At 40.4% G+C, this 17699-nt stretch overlaps 2 protein-coding genes across 4 annotated transcripts in view; one reads left to right on the top strand and one right to left on the bottom strand.

Annotated features, from left to right (window-relative positions):
- Positions 1-4518, top strand: part of becn1 (beclin 1, autophagy related) — a 24256-nt gene extending 19738 nt beyond the window's left edge. For all 3 annotated transcript variants that reach the window (XM_072561534.1, XM_072561536.1, XM_072561535.1), the window contains one exon: positions 2313-4518. In XM_072561534.1, coding sequence (XP_072417635.1) covers positions 2313-2481 — 169 coding nt within the window. In that variant the 3' untranslated portion in view covers positions 2482-4518. The remainder of the gene's footprint in view (positions 1-2312) is intronic.
- Positions 2766-17699, bottom strand: cntd1 (cyclin N-terminal domain containing 1). Its single transcript, XM_072561063.1, has 8 exons — positions 17353-17699; positions 17044-17119; positions 16447-16615; positions 16180-16342; positions 7077-7221; positions 6109-6205; positions 5863-5952; positions 2766-2840 (listed from the first exon to the last, which is right to left on the bottom strand). Exons 1-8 carry the CDS (start codon positions 17540-17542, stop codon positions 2766-2768), a joined length of 1005 nt encoding a protein of 334 aa, XP_072417164.1. The 5' UTR covers positions 17543-17699.

The raw sequence follows: 17699 nt of genomic DNA, 5'->3' as shown, positions 1-17699 counted from the left end.
CCTCCTTGGTAATACCTTATGGCATCTCCACTGAGGATCCTCTCTCGTAACTGTAAATTTTTTTCAAATTACTACTAATATGTACGCAAGCACTGTATATGATCTAAAAGATGAGATCAATTTTATATTTATTTTATAGTCCAATTTTATAGTTAGCATTGTTAATTACAACATTGGGTCGCCAGCTTGAATTGCCTTTTCTTCGGCCACAAAGAGGAGTAACCCCTATTCAGAACTTGATGCTTTTATATCACTTTTATACTGTAGTTACTTCAGTAAATCAGTCAAAGAAATAATCATTAAATTAACCAAGTTAGCAAAAATACAAAATAGTTTGAGTGTTCAATGAATAAAAGTAAAAGATTTGACTACAGGAATAAAGGTGTCTTGATTCATTTGTACGTAAGCTTGGTGAGAGGGGACCTGTTTTGGTTTGGTCTCCTTATCTGGGAAATAATATAATTCCTGTAGAAGTGCAACAGACGTTCACCAGATTAATTCTTAACACAGTGGAATCATCCTATGGGGAGAGACTTGAGGATACTGGTTTGCATCCTCTTAAGTTAAGAAGCAGTGATTACAGTTTATAGTACACCTGTACAGAAAAAGACCTCTTGGTCCATGTCTGCTTCAGCTGAAAAATGAATTTGAATTAGAATTAGCTTTATTTTCATTGTACTCATGCGAATACCTGACAAGTTTAGAAGTCACCATTTACAGCACTATCTTGGGTACAAAGCTACCTAGGTACAGATACTTAAGAAATATCAAGGGATCTGTACTTAAATTTTTCTATTTTATAAGAAGTCCAGCATAAGATTAAAATAGAAAAATAAAGAAATAAGAAATACATGATTTACAGGCATCCTATCCCAGTCCATGCCAGAGCCCTGCTTCAAGTCCAAATCTATTTTATGAGTATGTTGAAGTTTCAAAAAAACAAAAGAAATAACTGACTAGACAAGCTCTTGGGATGAGCCAAACAGTTTTGTTCCACATTCCAGCAGGATAAGCAGTTCAGGTGCCTTATGCAGACACCTTTCAAATGAAATAAGGGTGTCTGCCTTGAGCCTTTCAGGCCATGTGTTTCCTCCTCTCCCTTTAAATCTTTCTATCAACATCACTGAAGCAGTCCATGTCCAAATGTAGAAATATCTGGATAATATCCAAGGTTCAGCTGAAAGGTGGAGAGTAACATTCATGATACTTCAGTGCCAAGCAATGACCATCTCCAATGGAACAGAATTTAACCATCTCCCTTGACATTCGATGGCATTAACATCACTGAATACCCCATTGCCAACATCCTGGTGGTTATCAGAAAATGAACTGGACTAACTGTGTACAGTGGGTAGAAGAGCAGGTTAGAGGCTAGGAATCCTGCAGAGTAACTTACCTCCTGTCTGCCCAAAGTCTCTTCACCATTTACAAGGGACAAGTCAGGACTGTGATGGAATACTCCCAACTTGTTACAACATTATTCAAGAAGCTTGACACCATCAAGGTCAAGGCAGCTACTTGATTGGCATTGCATCCACACTCTCCACTACAGACACTTAGTAGCAGCAGTGTGTACCATCTGCAAGGTGCATTACAGAAACACGCCAAGCCTTCTTAGATAACATCTTCCACACCTACAGCCAGGGCCAGCAAATACATGCTGACACCATCATCTACAGGTTACCCTCCAAACCACTCCTCATCCTGACATGTAAATATTATAGCTGTTCCTTTCAGTGTTGTTTTGTCAAAATTGTGAAATTCCCTTATTGATGGTATTATGGGTCTATCTACAGTACGTGGATTGCAGCAGTTCACCATCATCTTAAGTACTACTAGGGATACGCAAGAAATGCTGGATCTGCTAACAGCATCTACATCCTGATAGGTTTTTAAAAAAAAAATTTACTACTAAATATATGCCCGAGTCACTAGCTTCTCTTCATGATCTAATTGAAACTTATCAAAACTCTTAGAGTCAAACAATGTTTCCCTTTTGGGGGTCTAAACTAGGGACACAGTCTCTGAAGGACAAGTCATTCTGAATGAGACGAGGGAGAACTTCTTCAATGAAGGTAGTGACTCTAAAAAAAATTCAGAAACCTCAGAGGGCTGTGGAAACTGAGTATATTCAAGACAGAGTTTGACAGATTTTTAGATGTCAATGATATCAGGTCGTGGAGAAATAATGCAGAAGTAGTCAGCCATGATTTAGAATTGTGAAGCAGGCTAGATGGCCGGCTTCAATGTTCTTTCATACTCAACTTAAAACTGAATTTAAGTAACTTTTGTAATACTTTTTTGCTGCATAGAATGGATGTGGAGAAGGGAAAGATTGAAGACACGGGAGGAAGTGGAGGATCTTATTCTATAAAAACACAGTTCAACTCTGAGGAACAGTGGACAAAGGCACTCAAATTTATGCTCACCAATTTGAAATGGGGGCTGGCATGGGTGTCTTCTCAATTCTATAATAGGTGATTAAATATTATTTCCTTATTGAATCCATACTGCTTTTGCTGAGCATTGTTCCAAGGTTTCATCCAATGTTATTGCCTGTCTGAGGTGATTCACTGTGCTTATATGTATGCTTTCCTTGAGAAATAAACTGTAAAATCATCAAATGTGACAAACTGAAGAGGTGGCTTGCACAGTGGGTTAGATGTTGAATGCGAGCATTTCAACCATGGACCTAGTTCCAAACCTGACAGAAAGAAAGTTTAGCTTTTAAAGTATTGTGTGAAATGAGTTTGGGTAGATCTAGTCTAATCCTGAATGAACGTGTGGCAGTAATCCAAAGCTGCTTTTAGTGGCAATCTCATGGCAAAGTCACAGAATAGCTGGTGAAAAATGGGGAAGGAATGTCACACTGGTACTGAAACAGAGTGCTGTTTTGATCATTTCTAGCATGTATATCTGACTTGATGACACTCAGTACCTGAAATGGAAAGAGACCTGTTCTGCAACATTTAATGTCTCTTTTACCTTGATAAGCACAAATGGAAAAAAAATACATAAAACGAGAAACAAAGTGACTTGTGTACTTTTTTTTATTTGTGGTTGACATATGCCTGGATTTTGAGTGTAATATCCCAAATCACGATATACTGCACCAACGCAATTGACTAATGTGTTTGAACAGACTGGAAAAATGTTGCTTTTTTTTTACGGATGCTAAATAATTGTAATGTCTGAGTTGTGGAGGATTTCAAACCTAACATTGTTCCCTGTGATGTAACAGTTCAACAATGCCAAATTCTGATAGGCAAGTAGCTAAAGATTTTTGCTGTTAATCTACAGTTCATTCATGTCTTGACCTCTGAATCACATTTGAGCATGTTGAGGTGAGACTTCATTAAATTCGTACATTTTGGCATCAAGACGCTTTTATTTCATTGCACTGCTTTGAGTGCTCACCACTTATCCTGCAGCTGGGCTGGAGTATGTTGCATAGTTTGATTGGTGTGGTTACAAGACATTAAGAAATTCAAAACTATGAACCACAAATGAGATGCAAGCAGTTTTTCATCTGAACCATGGGTTGACAATGCTTTTATCACACCAAAACACACTATTTTAATAATATATGTGTGTATATATTATATATAGAAGTTTTATTTATAACAACTAATTTTGGCATGTTGTGCTACTGTTTGTCCCAAGATGAAATAGAAACAACTTATTTTATACACTGGTGTTATGACTGACTTTAGACAAGATGCTCGGTCCAGTAGGGATACGACATTCACATCGAAGAATTAAATTTATAACTTAATCATTACATCATTTCCAGAATCTGACCTATAGTGGATATTGTACAATAAGTATTATTTAGGCCAGATACAATATGCTTCTGTGAAACAGTATATAATTTCTCAGTAAAACCTGTCCACTGATCCTGTTGTACACTTGGTCTAGCTTTGCACTGTATCAATTAGCTCCTTTTTTTTTATCTTGTATCACTAGAAAACAAATGAAAGCTCTGAAACTGATTCACAAAGTTAAATACATAAAATAAATTTGAATGCCTGTTCAAACTCTAATATACTGTCTTTGACATTTAATTAAAAGTTATCTAAACAGTTTGAATGCATTTCAGGCATTTCTTTGATCTTGGTTTATGATAGAAACAGTCTTGTGGAATTTGACCATGTGGTGATTAGAATCACAGTCAAGCTGTTTTTGTTATATCATTTATTCATATGAATGGAGTGGAAATTTATTGATTAGTCATTGTTTATTCAGAAGCCTGCTGCGATTGTTTGAAGACAGAAGAAGGGTATGATGTTGTGTGACAGGATTTGGAATTGCCTGCTTATTAACATCTTGACTGTGTCATATCTTGCAAGATGGGATGTGAAATGAATAAATTTATACACAGGTGCATTGAGCATTTCGTGTGTGTGTGTGTGTGTGTGTGTGTGTGTGTGTGTGTGTGTGTGTGTGTTCGTTCCATAAAATAAGAAGATGAAAGGTCGAGCACAAAATTCAGTTTCTGATTAAAACTTTACCACCGTTCATGTCGCTTCAAGCATCTTTCTCTATGCAATGCAAAGCTATACGTTCCTAAAGTATGAAGATATTGCACCTATGCTACTGGTAATACATTCATACAATAAACTATAACTGAAGTTATTAAAAGATCAGTCAAAAAATGAGGAAGAATAATGGAATTATCATCAAATTTGCTCTTGATATCATCTCTTTACCAAACTTTAAAGTCCCAGAGGACCATAGGGCTACTCTCTCATTAGAGAAAGACAACTGATGATGGTTTAACCTGAGGGTCACTATGCCTTGAGCGAGGTTGAGAAGGCAGGACCATTGTGGTGTCCTGAGTCACTTGGGAACTGAACCCTACATTACATACCAGCCATTCAGCCAAATGACCCCCAAACCATTGAGTAATTAGAGAACCACCACCAATGCCAAATGTTTTGAAACTTGTGATAATAACTGCATCTAAGAAAGTTTGTACAGTATTCCTTATTACAGCAAATTTAAATTAAAGCAAATTGATGGTTTTGGGTACTTCTCAATAAGCATATCACACACACAAAAAAAAAAGAGTGCTTCCAGGGTATGACGTAATTTTAGGAAAATAGTATTTTGTGGATCTCAACTAGAAGCTGTTTCTTATTAGGAAATAAATGATGACTACCTGAGTTATATATTGTCTTGCAAAGACTAAGTTTTGTCATGTTGGTTAAAGAACTGGGTTTTGAGGCATGCTGAAAAGGAGGAGAGGTGGAGATTTAAGAAGAGAATTCCTGAGCTTGGAGACTAAGTAACTGTAGCTGAAGGATGGCTGCCAATGGTGGAGAGAGAAAACTTGGATATGGGCAGGAAGCCAGAGTGGAAGAGCATGGATCTTGGAGTAATAGGAAGGACTGAAATAATACAGAAATATGAAAAACAGCATTACACTATCCATTCTGAAGATTTTAACTCTGGTTTTTGCAAGTGTGTCAATTACATTATCTGTTGAGGTTTTATATGCTTCAGGTATATGTTGCTATTGTTTCAATGGTAACTTAGTTATAAAGCCAGAATCAAAACAGCTAATAACCAATTCCTCTATTTATAGTATTTTCTTCTCTGCATTTATTTTTCTTATTTTCATATTCCTGAGGAGATTATAGAAAACATTTAAATATTTAATTTAGAATTACTTGTGCTGTAATTTAGAATCATGTGCAGTATAAGAATAGCACTTAAAGTCAACATTTTTGACAAATTGTCTGAAACTGACTTTATATATCAGATTAGTGACATGCAATTCACTCATGCATAATTGACAAAATTACTGCACTGACAAAGTTCAATATCCATTAACATTGGAACCTATTTCAAATGACTTACTCCTGGAAAAATGTTGTTTAATATTATTTGAGAAAACTCAGAGATGCTCTCTTCTGTTACACCACTAATTGAAGCCAGCTGCTGCACAACCTTTTTTGTAAAGTAAAATAATAAAACAAAATTAAGATTTTTTTGTGACAACCTAATGCTTATTTTCTGTTAGAAAAACAGTTATGATCCTTAAGAATAAAAGACAATAGTAAATTCACTAATACAAATTATCAGTGCAACCACTATATTTACTACCTTGAACCATGGTGTGTAGTTCAGTATGAATGCACTTGTTCCAATGACCCCAACAGCTAGAAGCATGCAATCTTCCTTTACCGTCAAAAATTTTGCTCTATAATAAAGTCAAATATTATTTGATTTTGTATTTCCCTGAGAACAAAGGGAACATCTGGATGACTTGCATAAAATAAAAATGCACACAATTGTTAGCTATATAGCTGCCTACCATTCTAACTTGTTAACAGAGTATCTCTGAACCACAGTGTGTCAACAAGGTGTTTTATCATGGGAATTAATGCAATGGCTAATCATTTTTCTGTACTTAAAGTACTGGGGTTTTGAGCAGAACTTGAGGTTTTTTTTCACATTTCTGAAAAATAACTCATTAAGGAGTTCATATAGAAGTAATGATGTGATGAAGATTTATACACAACTTCCATGTAGAAGTCTTACATTTTTTTTCCACTAAATAGACCTGACCTTATCCTATGATTACCTTTTGAGTATTCTGAAAAATCTTCCAAATATTATCATCATTCTTAATATCCACTTTAGCTTGTTTTGTACCTATGCAGCTTATTGTCATATCTCTAACTGCTAACATTTATAAGTACAGAATTAAAATGCTTATACTACCATATTACATTGGTTGTATTCAAAACATTGTACTCATCTGCTGCATCAGTGAAACTAGTAATCAAATGTAGAAAGCTTCTTTTGACCAGGGGGTTGTTTTTTTAAAGAGTATCAGAATGACTCAAACTGAAGGGAAATCTATTTCTGATCTGATGTGACCCATGATTTATAGCAAATTCTGGATTGAATTAGCCCCTTTGTGTATGACTGATTTTATTTTGTTGCAAAGTTTAATTTGAAGCTGCAACACTTTTTGTAAATAGTAAACCTCTGTTTTTTTGAGTTTTAAAAACAACAAAAATGCTTTTTAAAAAACAACTTGATTCTAATGTGACAAAAAAAATTACCTTTGGAGTTCACTAGGTGTAGAATTTTCAATAGCAATTTTGAGTAAGTTTTCATAGATGGTGTTTCTCATGAGATAAACAAATTTTAGCACCTTTAGGGAAATACAGTGTAGATACTTAACGGGAACCGATGGATCATTGTACCCTTTTTAAAAACAAAATCATAAATTAGTTATTTTGAAAGTAGCTTATACTGAAATCTAGTTGTTTAAACTGCACAGGAATGAAACTTAAAACAAGAACATGGATGTTGGAGAAACTAAGCAGGTTTGCCTGCATTTGTGGGGAGAAAGCAGAATTAATATTTAGAGTCCAGTGCCTCATCAGAACTGATAGCAGCTAGGAAAAGGTGGTACTTATGCTAAAGATAAAATTGGGGGGGGGGAAGGAGGAGGAGGGGGGGGGGGGGTTGGGGGGGATGAGAGAGGAGAGGCGAGTGGCTAGGTGGAGATTGAGCACAGAGAAATCGATGAAAAGGGTAAGCAGAGAAGGTGACTATTGATAGTAGGCTTTTCAGTAGAGAACCTGAATAAGTGTTAATTAGACAAAAGTTATTGAATTCTATGTTGAGTCTTAGAGGTTGCAGGGTTTTGAGCTTGCTCTCAGACTTGCTGGAATGCTGGTCTGGGAACATAACGATGTGTTGAAGTGACAGGCAACTGGAAGTTCGGGGTCATTTAACAGACAGAACATAGTAGTTCTGCAGAGTGGTTGCCCATTTCTCCATTATACAGGAGACCACACTGAACAGTGAATACAGTAGCCTAGATTTAATGAAGTGGAGGTAAATCACTGCTTCACCTGGATACTGAGAAAGGAAGTAAACAAACACGTGTTACACCTTCTGCAACTGCATGGGAAGGTGGTGTGGCAAAGTGCTGGAAATGGAGGATATGTGGACCAGGATGTCCCTTAGGGAACAATCCCTACGGAATGTGGACAAAAAAGGGAGTGGAATATGTGCTGGTCCTGACTTCCTACTTGAGAAGGAATTGTGGCTTACAATCATTTGGCTGCAGAGGTTCGTGGAATAGTAAGTGAAGACTGGGGACCCTATTGTTGTGGGAAATAAGAAGGGGTGAAGGCAGAAGTATAGGAGATAGGCATAAATAGCTGAGGGCCCTGTCAAACATAGTAGTGGGGAATCCTTGAGAAAAAAGGGTGGACATTTCTGAGACCCTCCTGCGGAAGGTGGTATCATAACAGCAGTTTTTGAAACTGGGACAACGGAATGGAGTCCTTACAGAAAGCAGAGTGTGAGGATGTGTAGTCCAGGTAATTTTGAGAGTCAGTGAGTTTGCAATGGATATCAGTTCTGGGTGTAGGTTTGTTCGCTCAGCTGGAAGGTTCATTTCCAAACGTTTTGTCACCATACTAGATAACATCATCAGTGAGTCTCCGGATGAAGCATTGGTGGCATAGCCTGCTTTCTATTTATGTGGTGTCCTGTGGTGATGTCATTTCCTGTTCTTTTTCTCAGGGGATGGTAAATGGGATCAAAGTCAATGTGTTTGTTTTTTTTATAAATATTTTACAAAATATCTATATACAAAAAAGAATAATACCAAAAAACAGAAAGATACAGACAGTACAATGTTGTATCTTGATCTGTTAGTAACAAACTACCTCCTATTCTACCAGAATAATTGTATCTACTTAACTTAAACTAAACTACAAACAAATTAAATAAAAACTAAATTAAACTGAATTCAAATTAACTTAAATTATATCTCACTACTTTATTCTATTTCACTCATCACACCTCCACTGAGGTTCCCATCCCTGGGAGTATCCATATTCTTTTCTCCAAGCCTCTCCCTCTCAGGGCCTCACGGACATCCAGACTGATTCCCAAGGCAATACCACAGCCCTAATTAATATTGCTGGTAAGTCTGCGTTAATATAATTTAGAAAGGGCCACCTAGTCTCGTAAAATTGCTCCATTTTGTGGTGCACCATATTTGTGAGGTAGTCTTGGGGAAGCTGCTCCATCACCAGCCTCCACCACCCTGTAAGACCTAGTGGTTTTTCCAGTGTCCGAATCATTAAATGTTCTTCCTCGCACAGTGGGTAAGAATGTTACACAATTTCTTCCCATATTTCCCCAGAGAGGGCAAATTTGGCAACTCCAGAAGAAGAAATACCAGATCCACGTTAACTTCAATCCCCAGGATGTCCTTTAGTTCCCTTACTATAGCACTCCAATATCTCTGGATCTTACAACAGGACCAGTAGCAGTGTGTAAGAATGCCTATACTAATGTTACGTTTGGGACACCCTGATGACACCCTTTTCTTGAACTTAGCTAGCCTCTCTGGCGCCATATCAGCCCTGTGTAACATCTTCAGTTGCATGGCCTGCACTCTGTTACATAGTGAAATTTTCTTTACGTTTTCCCATATATCTTCCCATACTTCCATTGAGATATCCTCCCTAGCTCTCGATTCCACATCCCCTAAGGCATGCTCTTTCTGGAAATGATAAAAAAAAGTACCAACTGAAAGAGCGCCCGTACACAGGATCACTCTTTTTTTCCACATCTGACTTGTAAAACTGAGCCAGGAGTGTGGTCTTCTACATATAATCCCTTATCTGAAAGTACCAGAAAAGGTCCCTAATTAGACAACCCATACTTGTGACTTAGCTGGCTAAATTACATCAAGACAGCCCCCTTGAATAAATCTCCCAGACAAGAGGTTCCCTTATTCGTCCATAACTTAAAGGTGGAGTCTATTGCCCCAGGTTTAAATCCTTGGACTCCCACCAACGGGATAAATGGTGAGGTCTTACCTCATTATTGCCTTCGTCTTGCCTCATTATCCTTCTAGTTTTTGTTGTCTTTAAAATGATTGGACTCTTGTACTGCTTGGTCACGAATTTCATCTTATCCATAAATAATTGATTAACTTGGGGACAGCTTGACCACGAGGCTTCAACATCAAGCCAAACCCGAATTCCCCTCTACCCGGTCACCAACATATACTACCAGGGCGCTTATTTAATATTTCTGTAAGTCCAGAAGATCCACCCCTCCCTCACCCTGCGAAAGCTGCAATTTGGTAAATTTAATTAGGGGGCGCCTCCAACACCAAATAAAAGAACCTAGCCACCACTGAGCCTTGGTAATACTCGTCTAGGTAGCAATAACGGGAGCATTCTCATGGGGTACAACAGGCGAGGAAGAATATTCATTTTAATCAGGGCTATTTGGCCTAACCATGATAATGGTAATGGCTCCCAATGCTGCAAATCCTGTTTTATCCTCTCCAGTAATTGTGCATAGTTAGCTTTATACAGCTGGTGGAAGGCTGGGGTAATAAAAATTCCTTTTGACGACCATCTAAATGGGAACTGCATTCCGTCCTTCAGATCAGACATCTCCACTAATCCCCCACCGTTGATCCCGTAACCTGAGAAACTGCCAAATAAATTAATTGTTTGAATCAATCGAGGAACTGACTCCTCCGGCTTGGCCAAGAACAAAAGCACGTCGTCAGCATGTAGGGTGACCTTATGCTCCACCATTCCCACCCGACGCCACTATTTCAGGATTCCTCCTGATAGCCTCAGCTAACGGCTCAATGGCCAAGGTAAATAATAGCTGTGAAAGAGGGCAAGCTCTGTCGACTACCTCTCCCAATATTAAAGTTATCTGACTTAGTGCCATTTGTGATTACTGCTGTCTTAGGATCATTATACAATACCGCCACCCCCCAGACCAACGCGCTCTAGGACCCCAAACAGTAATGGCCATTTTCTATTTGGTCAAACGCTTTTTCTGCTTCTAGGGAGACCACCAAACCAAGGATCAATCTTTGCTGGCATACCTGCACTATGTTCAGTATCCTCCTGATATTGTTGGAGGAGCTATGGCCCTTTACAAAACTCATCTGATCTTCTTTTATAATATGGGGCAACACCTTTTCCAACCTCAGAGCCAGCATCTAGGATAGAATTTTAAAATCTACAGTCAACAGTGAAATTGGTCTGTATGAAGTATAATCCTTAGGGTCTTTCCCCTTCTTTAAAATGAGTGAAATATTAGCCCTAAGAGAGGATGGCAGACAATCCTGTGTATATGAATAGCTATATATCCCCAGAAATAGCTCCTCCAACATATTTATGATTTCCTTATATAAATCACTTGGGAATCCATCTGTTCCCGGTGTTTTGCCACCCTGGAGTTGCTTTATTGCTTCTTGCATTTCCTGTACCGTCATAGGCGTGTTCAACAGGGAAACCTGTTCCGTGTTTGTGGTGGGGAGATACAGGTTCTCAAAAAAGGACTGCATTCTCGCTGTACCGTGTTTGCCTCCCTCCGACCAATATAACTGCGAAGTATTCCCTAAATCTAACAATGATTTTCTTCAACTCATGGGTAACTGTGCCAGCCTTCTTTAACAGACATAATAGATTGGGCAACTTTTCTCTTCCTCGCCAGATGGGCCAGATATCTACCTGGCTTATCTCCAAATTCAAACAGTCTTTGTTTAGCAGTAGAGACCTCTTTTTTTTTACCACCTGTGTGTGCAATGAGTCGAGAGCCGCCTGGAGGGCCGTGACCCGCTGCAGCTTGACCAAAGAGGGCCTATTATAATATGCTTCCTCAGCTATCTGCAGCCGGGTCTCTAGCATCCGTTGCTGCTCCTCCCTCTGTCTCCTTCTAGTCGTTGAATACGAAATAATCAGGCCTCATAAATATGCCTTAGTAGTCTCCCAAAGTATTGCTGGATTAGTGGCCATACCAAAGTTGATATCCCAGATGGCCCTGAAATCTCTTCTGATGTACTCAACAAATTTGCTATCCTTTAACAGGAATAGGTCCATGCGCCAGTGCCGTGCATCCATTCCACCACACATTTTAACATCTAACTACACTGCTGCATGGTCTGAGACAGCTATATTCCCAATTTTGCCAGCCAACGTTCTGTCCAAATAATCCGATGGCATAAAAAACATGTCAATTCGTGTATGGCACGTGTGTGGGTTGGAATAGAAAGTAGTCTCTTCCATTAGGGTGGAGATGCTTCCACACATCCACTAATCCCAATTCCTCACACATGTCCACCAATGGCTTAGGCTGCATGGGCGTACCTGCCAGGCCCCTTGGCACTCTGGCAACCTTGGGATCTATAAGGCGATTACAATCCCCTCCTATTATCATGCATCGCATTCCAAGACTCATTAATATAGCAACTGTGCCAACTAGAAACTTGAGAGGGTGTGCCGGGGGACAATACACATTCAAGACGCTATACTCTTCTCCATGTATTAGAGCTTTAAGCCGTCCATGTTTGTCCTTAATTTGGAAAGGGAATTCTTCTTAACAGTATAGCTACTCCTCTACTCTTAGAGCTAAAGGAGAAGAATACCCTGCCATAACCCCTCTGCTGCAGTTTCAGATGTTCCTTATCAGTTAAATGTATCTCTTGTAGCAGGGCGATGTCCACCCTTTCCTTCCTAAGGCTTGACAGCACCTTCTTTCTTTTAATGGGGGAATGGCTCACTTTTATATTCCAGGTGTACTATCTGAACAAAGAACTAGTCCAGTGCAGCCCGTGGTTTCCCAAGAGGAGGAAGATTATCTGAGGTGGGGCGAGCGACAAAGACATTAACTCTATAAAGTCTAAAAACTACTTCCATAAAACTACTACAACAAAAAAAAATCATTACATTTAACTTAACACCCAAATAACCCCAATTCACTAGAGATCTCCCCCCTTGCCCACAGGGGGCACTCCTCCCAATCCTTGCTACCATTCCAACTCCCTCTAGTTGAGGCCAAACCCTAGCCCCAGGCAATTCACAAATGAAGAAAACCTGTTATTTCCATTCTGAGAGTTAACAATGGAAGCCCATCACCCCCCAACACACACATCTTAACCACAGGTATAGCCATCCCCAATCTAAAAGCAAAAGGACAGCAGTTAAAAAAAAGCTCCAGATAATACCCAACTGACCGATATATGAGATAATTTCGACTTTACATCAAGGCAGTATGTAAAAAGCCGATAACCACAAAAAAAGGGGACAGAGGAGAAAAAAAGGGACAATAAAAATTTTTTTAAAACCACCGTAATGATGTAATGATGCCCCCCTCCTACCCCCCAACTCCCTCTCGAGTCCTTTAATTCAGAGAATTCAATAAATCCTTCCTCTTTTCTGCAGAATCAAAATTATATATGGTCCCTCCATGAGCGAAACTCAACACAGTCAGGTACCTCAAGGAATATTGAATGTTCAGGTCCCTTACTTCATCAAATGCCCTTCTCTTCTTAATTAGGGCTCCTGAGAAGTCCTGAAAAAACATTCTTCTTGAGCTTTTGCACATTAAAGCCTGTGAATCTATTCCCGGTCTTCTTGCTGTTTCAATCACAAACTGTTTTTCTTTACAATGCAGGGGTTGCACTCCAACCCAGACCTGTGCATTGCGACCCGGTGGGGCTGCTACACACTCAACATGCCCGACTCCAACTCCAGCCCCAGGAACTTTGGGAGCCACTTCTCCAGGAAGCCAACAAGGTCCTCGGCTTCCTCGCATTCTGGAAGACCCACAAGCCATAAGCTTTTTCTTCTATTTTTATTTTCCAGGTTGTCCACTTGCTCCTGAAGGACCCAAACCTGGTCTTCTAGCATTTGGATCCTCCCTCCCAAGACCTCCGCCACAGCCTCCAACGCCACGGTCCTCTGCCACTGCCTTTACTCTTTGTGAGGTAACAGTTGAGAGAATAGTGCTGGAAGAGCACAGCAGGTCAGATAGCATCCAAGCAGCAGGAGAATCAACGTTTTGGGCATAAGGCCTTCATCAGAAATAAGGTCTAACACCCGAAACATTGATTCTTCTGCTCCTCGGATGCTGCCTGATCTGCTATGCCTTTCCAGCACCACACTCTTGACTTTGATCTCCAGCATCTGCAGTACTCACTTTTTCCTCTTTCATTCCTTGTTCCAATCCTAATCGAGCCCTCCTTACAACTCTTTCTCTACTACATCAATATTATCATTGGTGCTGTTTCCCCCTTGTTCAGGACTTGAAAAATGCATCAATTCCACCTTCGAATTCCACTCTGCTCTCATCTTCACCTGGCCCATCTCTGACTCCTGTTTCCCTACCTCCTGCAAAAATGCCATCCTGTATTCCCAATTCCTCCCAGGAGGACCAGTTCCACCACAGAACACACCAGATGGCCTCCTTCTTTAGAGACCACAATTTCCCTTCCCACGTGGTTAAAGATGCCCTCCAACGCATCTCATCCACATCCTGCACCTCCACCCTCAGACCCCACCCCTCCAACCGTAACAAGGACATAACGCCCCTGGTGCTCACCTTCCACCCTACCAACCTTCGCATAAACCAAATCATTCGCCGACATTTCCGCCACCTCCAAACGGACCCCACCACCAGGGATATATTTCTCTCCCCACCCCTTTCCACCTTCCGCAAAGACCGTTCTCTCCGTGACTACCTGGTTAGGTCCACGCCACCCCCCCCCCCCCCCCAACAACCCACCCTCCCATCCCGGCACCTTCCCCTGCCACCGCAGGAATTGCAAAACCTGCGCCCACACCTCCTCCCTCACCTCCATCCAAGGCCCTAAAGGAGCCTTCCACATCTATCAAAGATTTACCTGCACATCCACCAATATCATTTATTGTATCTATTGCTTCCGATGCGGTCTCCTCTACATTGGGGAGACTGGACGCCTCCTAGCAGAGCGCTTTAGGGAACATCTCTGGGACACCCTCACCAATCAACCACACCACCCTGTGGCCCAACATTTCAGCTCCCCCTCCCACTCTGCCGAGGACATGGAGGTCCTGGGCCTCCTTCACTAGTTCCAAACTTCCAGCCCAGCACTGTCCCCATGACTTGTCTTACCTGCCTATCTTCTTTTCCACCTATCCACTCCAACCTCTCCCCCCCGACCTATCACCTTCATCCCCTCCCCCACTCACCTATTGTACTCTATGCTACTTTCTCCCCACCCCACCCTCCTCTCACTTATCTCTCCACCTTTCAGGCTCTCTGCCTGTATTCCTAATGAAGGGCTTTTGCCCGAAACGTCAATTTTACTGCTCCTCGGATGCTGCCTGAACTGCTGTGCTTTTCCATCACCACTCTAATCTAGACTCTATTTCTGTGATATCCATTACTAACTACCAACTCCTACAGTTACCTCCACTGTACATCCTCACAACCTGCTTCCAAGAAGGACTCCATCCTATTGTACCAGTTTCTCCATTTCCATTGCATCTGTTCTGATGATGCCTTTTTAACAGAGTGGCCTCAAAAGTCCATCTTTTTCATCAACTGAGGATCCTCTGCTCACATAGCTGACAGGGCTTTTAGCAATGTCCAACCCATTTCTTGTACTTTGGCCCTCAGCAGTTCTCCTCCCTCTCAGAACAACTATAGTGTTCCTAGCCTTCACTTACCATCCCATCAGCCTATGCATCCAAAGGATTGTAAGCTGCCATTTTCATCAACTCCAGCAGGATACCAGGATCAGTCACATATTCACTTCCTTTATCAGCATCCCTCAGGAACTTTCCCACTGGGACATGCTGGTCCACCCCTCTTTCATTCCCAATACCACCTGTCCGTACAACTGCAGAAGGTGTACCAACTGCCTGTTTACCACCCTCCCTACCCGAGGTTCTGAGGAAGGGTCAGTGGACCTGCAATGTTAACTCTGATTTCTGTCTACAGCTGCTGCCAGACCTGCTGAGCTTTTCCAGCAATTTCTGTTTTGTTCCCATTATCACATTAGGAGTTGTTTTCAGCACAGCCTACATATTCTCACCTACTCTCATTATGAGTTATTTAGCTTCTCTTCTGTCATGATCTGCTATCAGTAATCCCCTCATCTGTCTATCCCTTTCATATCTTAGTCTTCCCTCTCCCTCTTCACAACCCCTTCTTTAGAATAAATATCACTTTTCCTAGCTGCTGGCAGTTCTGATGAAGTCACTAGACTGCTTTCTCCCTATAGATGCTGTCAGACCTACTGAGTTTTTCCTCCAGTTTCTGTTTTCGAGCAAGTTCGTTATCTGGTTACAATACATTCAATTGTTAATTAGTGATTACATGTTTCGCACTCACCCATAACTTCTAATAGTACTTCAGTGTGAGTGAAAGGGGAAGGAACATTGACTTGAAAATTCAAAGTTTCAAGGACAAGCAATTCTGATTCCAGAAAGTCTTCTTTCTTATATGAGCAACCAAGTGACTGGAGAACCTTCAGGGCCATACTAATGTTAACAATCTGAAAAAAACAAATGGGTTGCATTTGTGGTTCTGGTCAAACAGTAAGATGGAATTTGTATTTTATGTAAATGCAGGAAAGGATCTGATGATGCTATATTTTACCTGGTAATGGAATGAGATTTTGCTTGCTATTTGAACACATGACATGATCCGTAGCACAAAATGCTCTTGGATTATATCCTGCAATTGTTCCCAACCAAGTTTTTCTGTACTTTTGTCAGATCCTGTGCATGTAGATGAGTACAGTTTTTCAATGTATCGAATCATAAACCTGTAAAATTAAACAAGTTATAGCTAGTCTCATGATAAACCTTATTTTAAAAGTAAAGAGCCCTGCAATCATGCTTAATAATGACATAAGCTGTTGTCTTCCCGGTATTTTCCTCCACTAATAGTGATGATGCCAAGTAGGTGAAGTAGCCAATTGCACTGAAGTATTCTTAGAGCCAGTAAACCAGGAAGTGCCAAGTTTGTCCTTCACTCTTAATCACCTTTTAATACTGTGATGACAATGAAGCTTAAACATTGCACTGTATTTATATATTATGATGCTAACCACATCAAATAAAAAGCTAACTAGTAAACTGTTTATTCATACAATTCTGGATGTGGACCATTGAATAGAAAAGATGTTTCCCCAGCCCTAAAATGGGCTTATTTTCCAAAACAAAATCACAAGGCATATTATAATTGTTTTACCTTTCCAATAGCTCCACAGCTTGATAACCTGTAACCTGATGAAGTCCCAGTTGTTCACAAAGAAGGAAAACAAATTCTGTGATATGAAATAAAATAAATAGTAGCAGGAAAGTTACAAATTAATCGTGATAACAAGTATTACAAGTTTACAGTTGTTGAATAATGGGCTCTTGTGGCTCAGTGGTTAGTGTCACTATCTCTGGGCTAGAAGGCCCTGGTTCCAGTCCCACCTGTGCCGTAACATATCTGAACAAGTTGATTTAAAAATCTACAATTTCTGACTTTAAACATAAGTACTCGCACGCCTACCAATTAAGGTTGTTTTTTTGAAACAGCCTGCGTGCTGAGAGAGGTTCAGCAGGTTATTTTCATTCTCCTTGGCCACATCAACCAGAAACTCTTCCAACATCTCGGGGGTTACAGCGCTGAAGGACAGCTCTGGAGTATTTTTGCTGCAGCTCTGGCTTTCCTCTGTGTTTACAACCACCACTTTATTCATGGCAACACAACCTTTCGGCCTTCCTCGGGTTAAGTGCCAGTGATTGCGCAAACGTTGCAGGTCCCAAGGAGCGCATCGACTTTGGGTTGTCACAAGACCTGGAATGCTAAGACAGGTTCGAAAGCGGGACACAATTAAACGAAAGGACTGTCGAATG

The sequence above is a fragment of the Chiloscyllium punctatum genome, chromosome 42, assembly GCF_047496795.1.
Source record: "Chiloscyllium punctatum isolate Juve2018m chromosome 42, sChiPun1.3, whole genome shotgun sequence".
Lineage (NCBI taxonomy): Eukaryota > Metazoa > Chordata > Chondrichthyes > Orectolobiformes > Hemiscylliidae > Chiloscyllium > Chiloscyllium punctatum.
The sequence above is the reverse complement of the archived record's forward strand: the minus strand, read 5'-3'. Positions and strand labels throughout refer to the sequence as shown.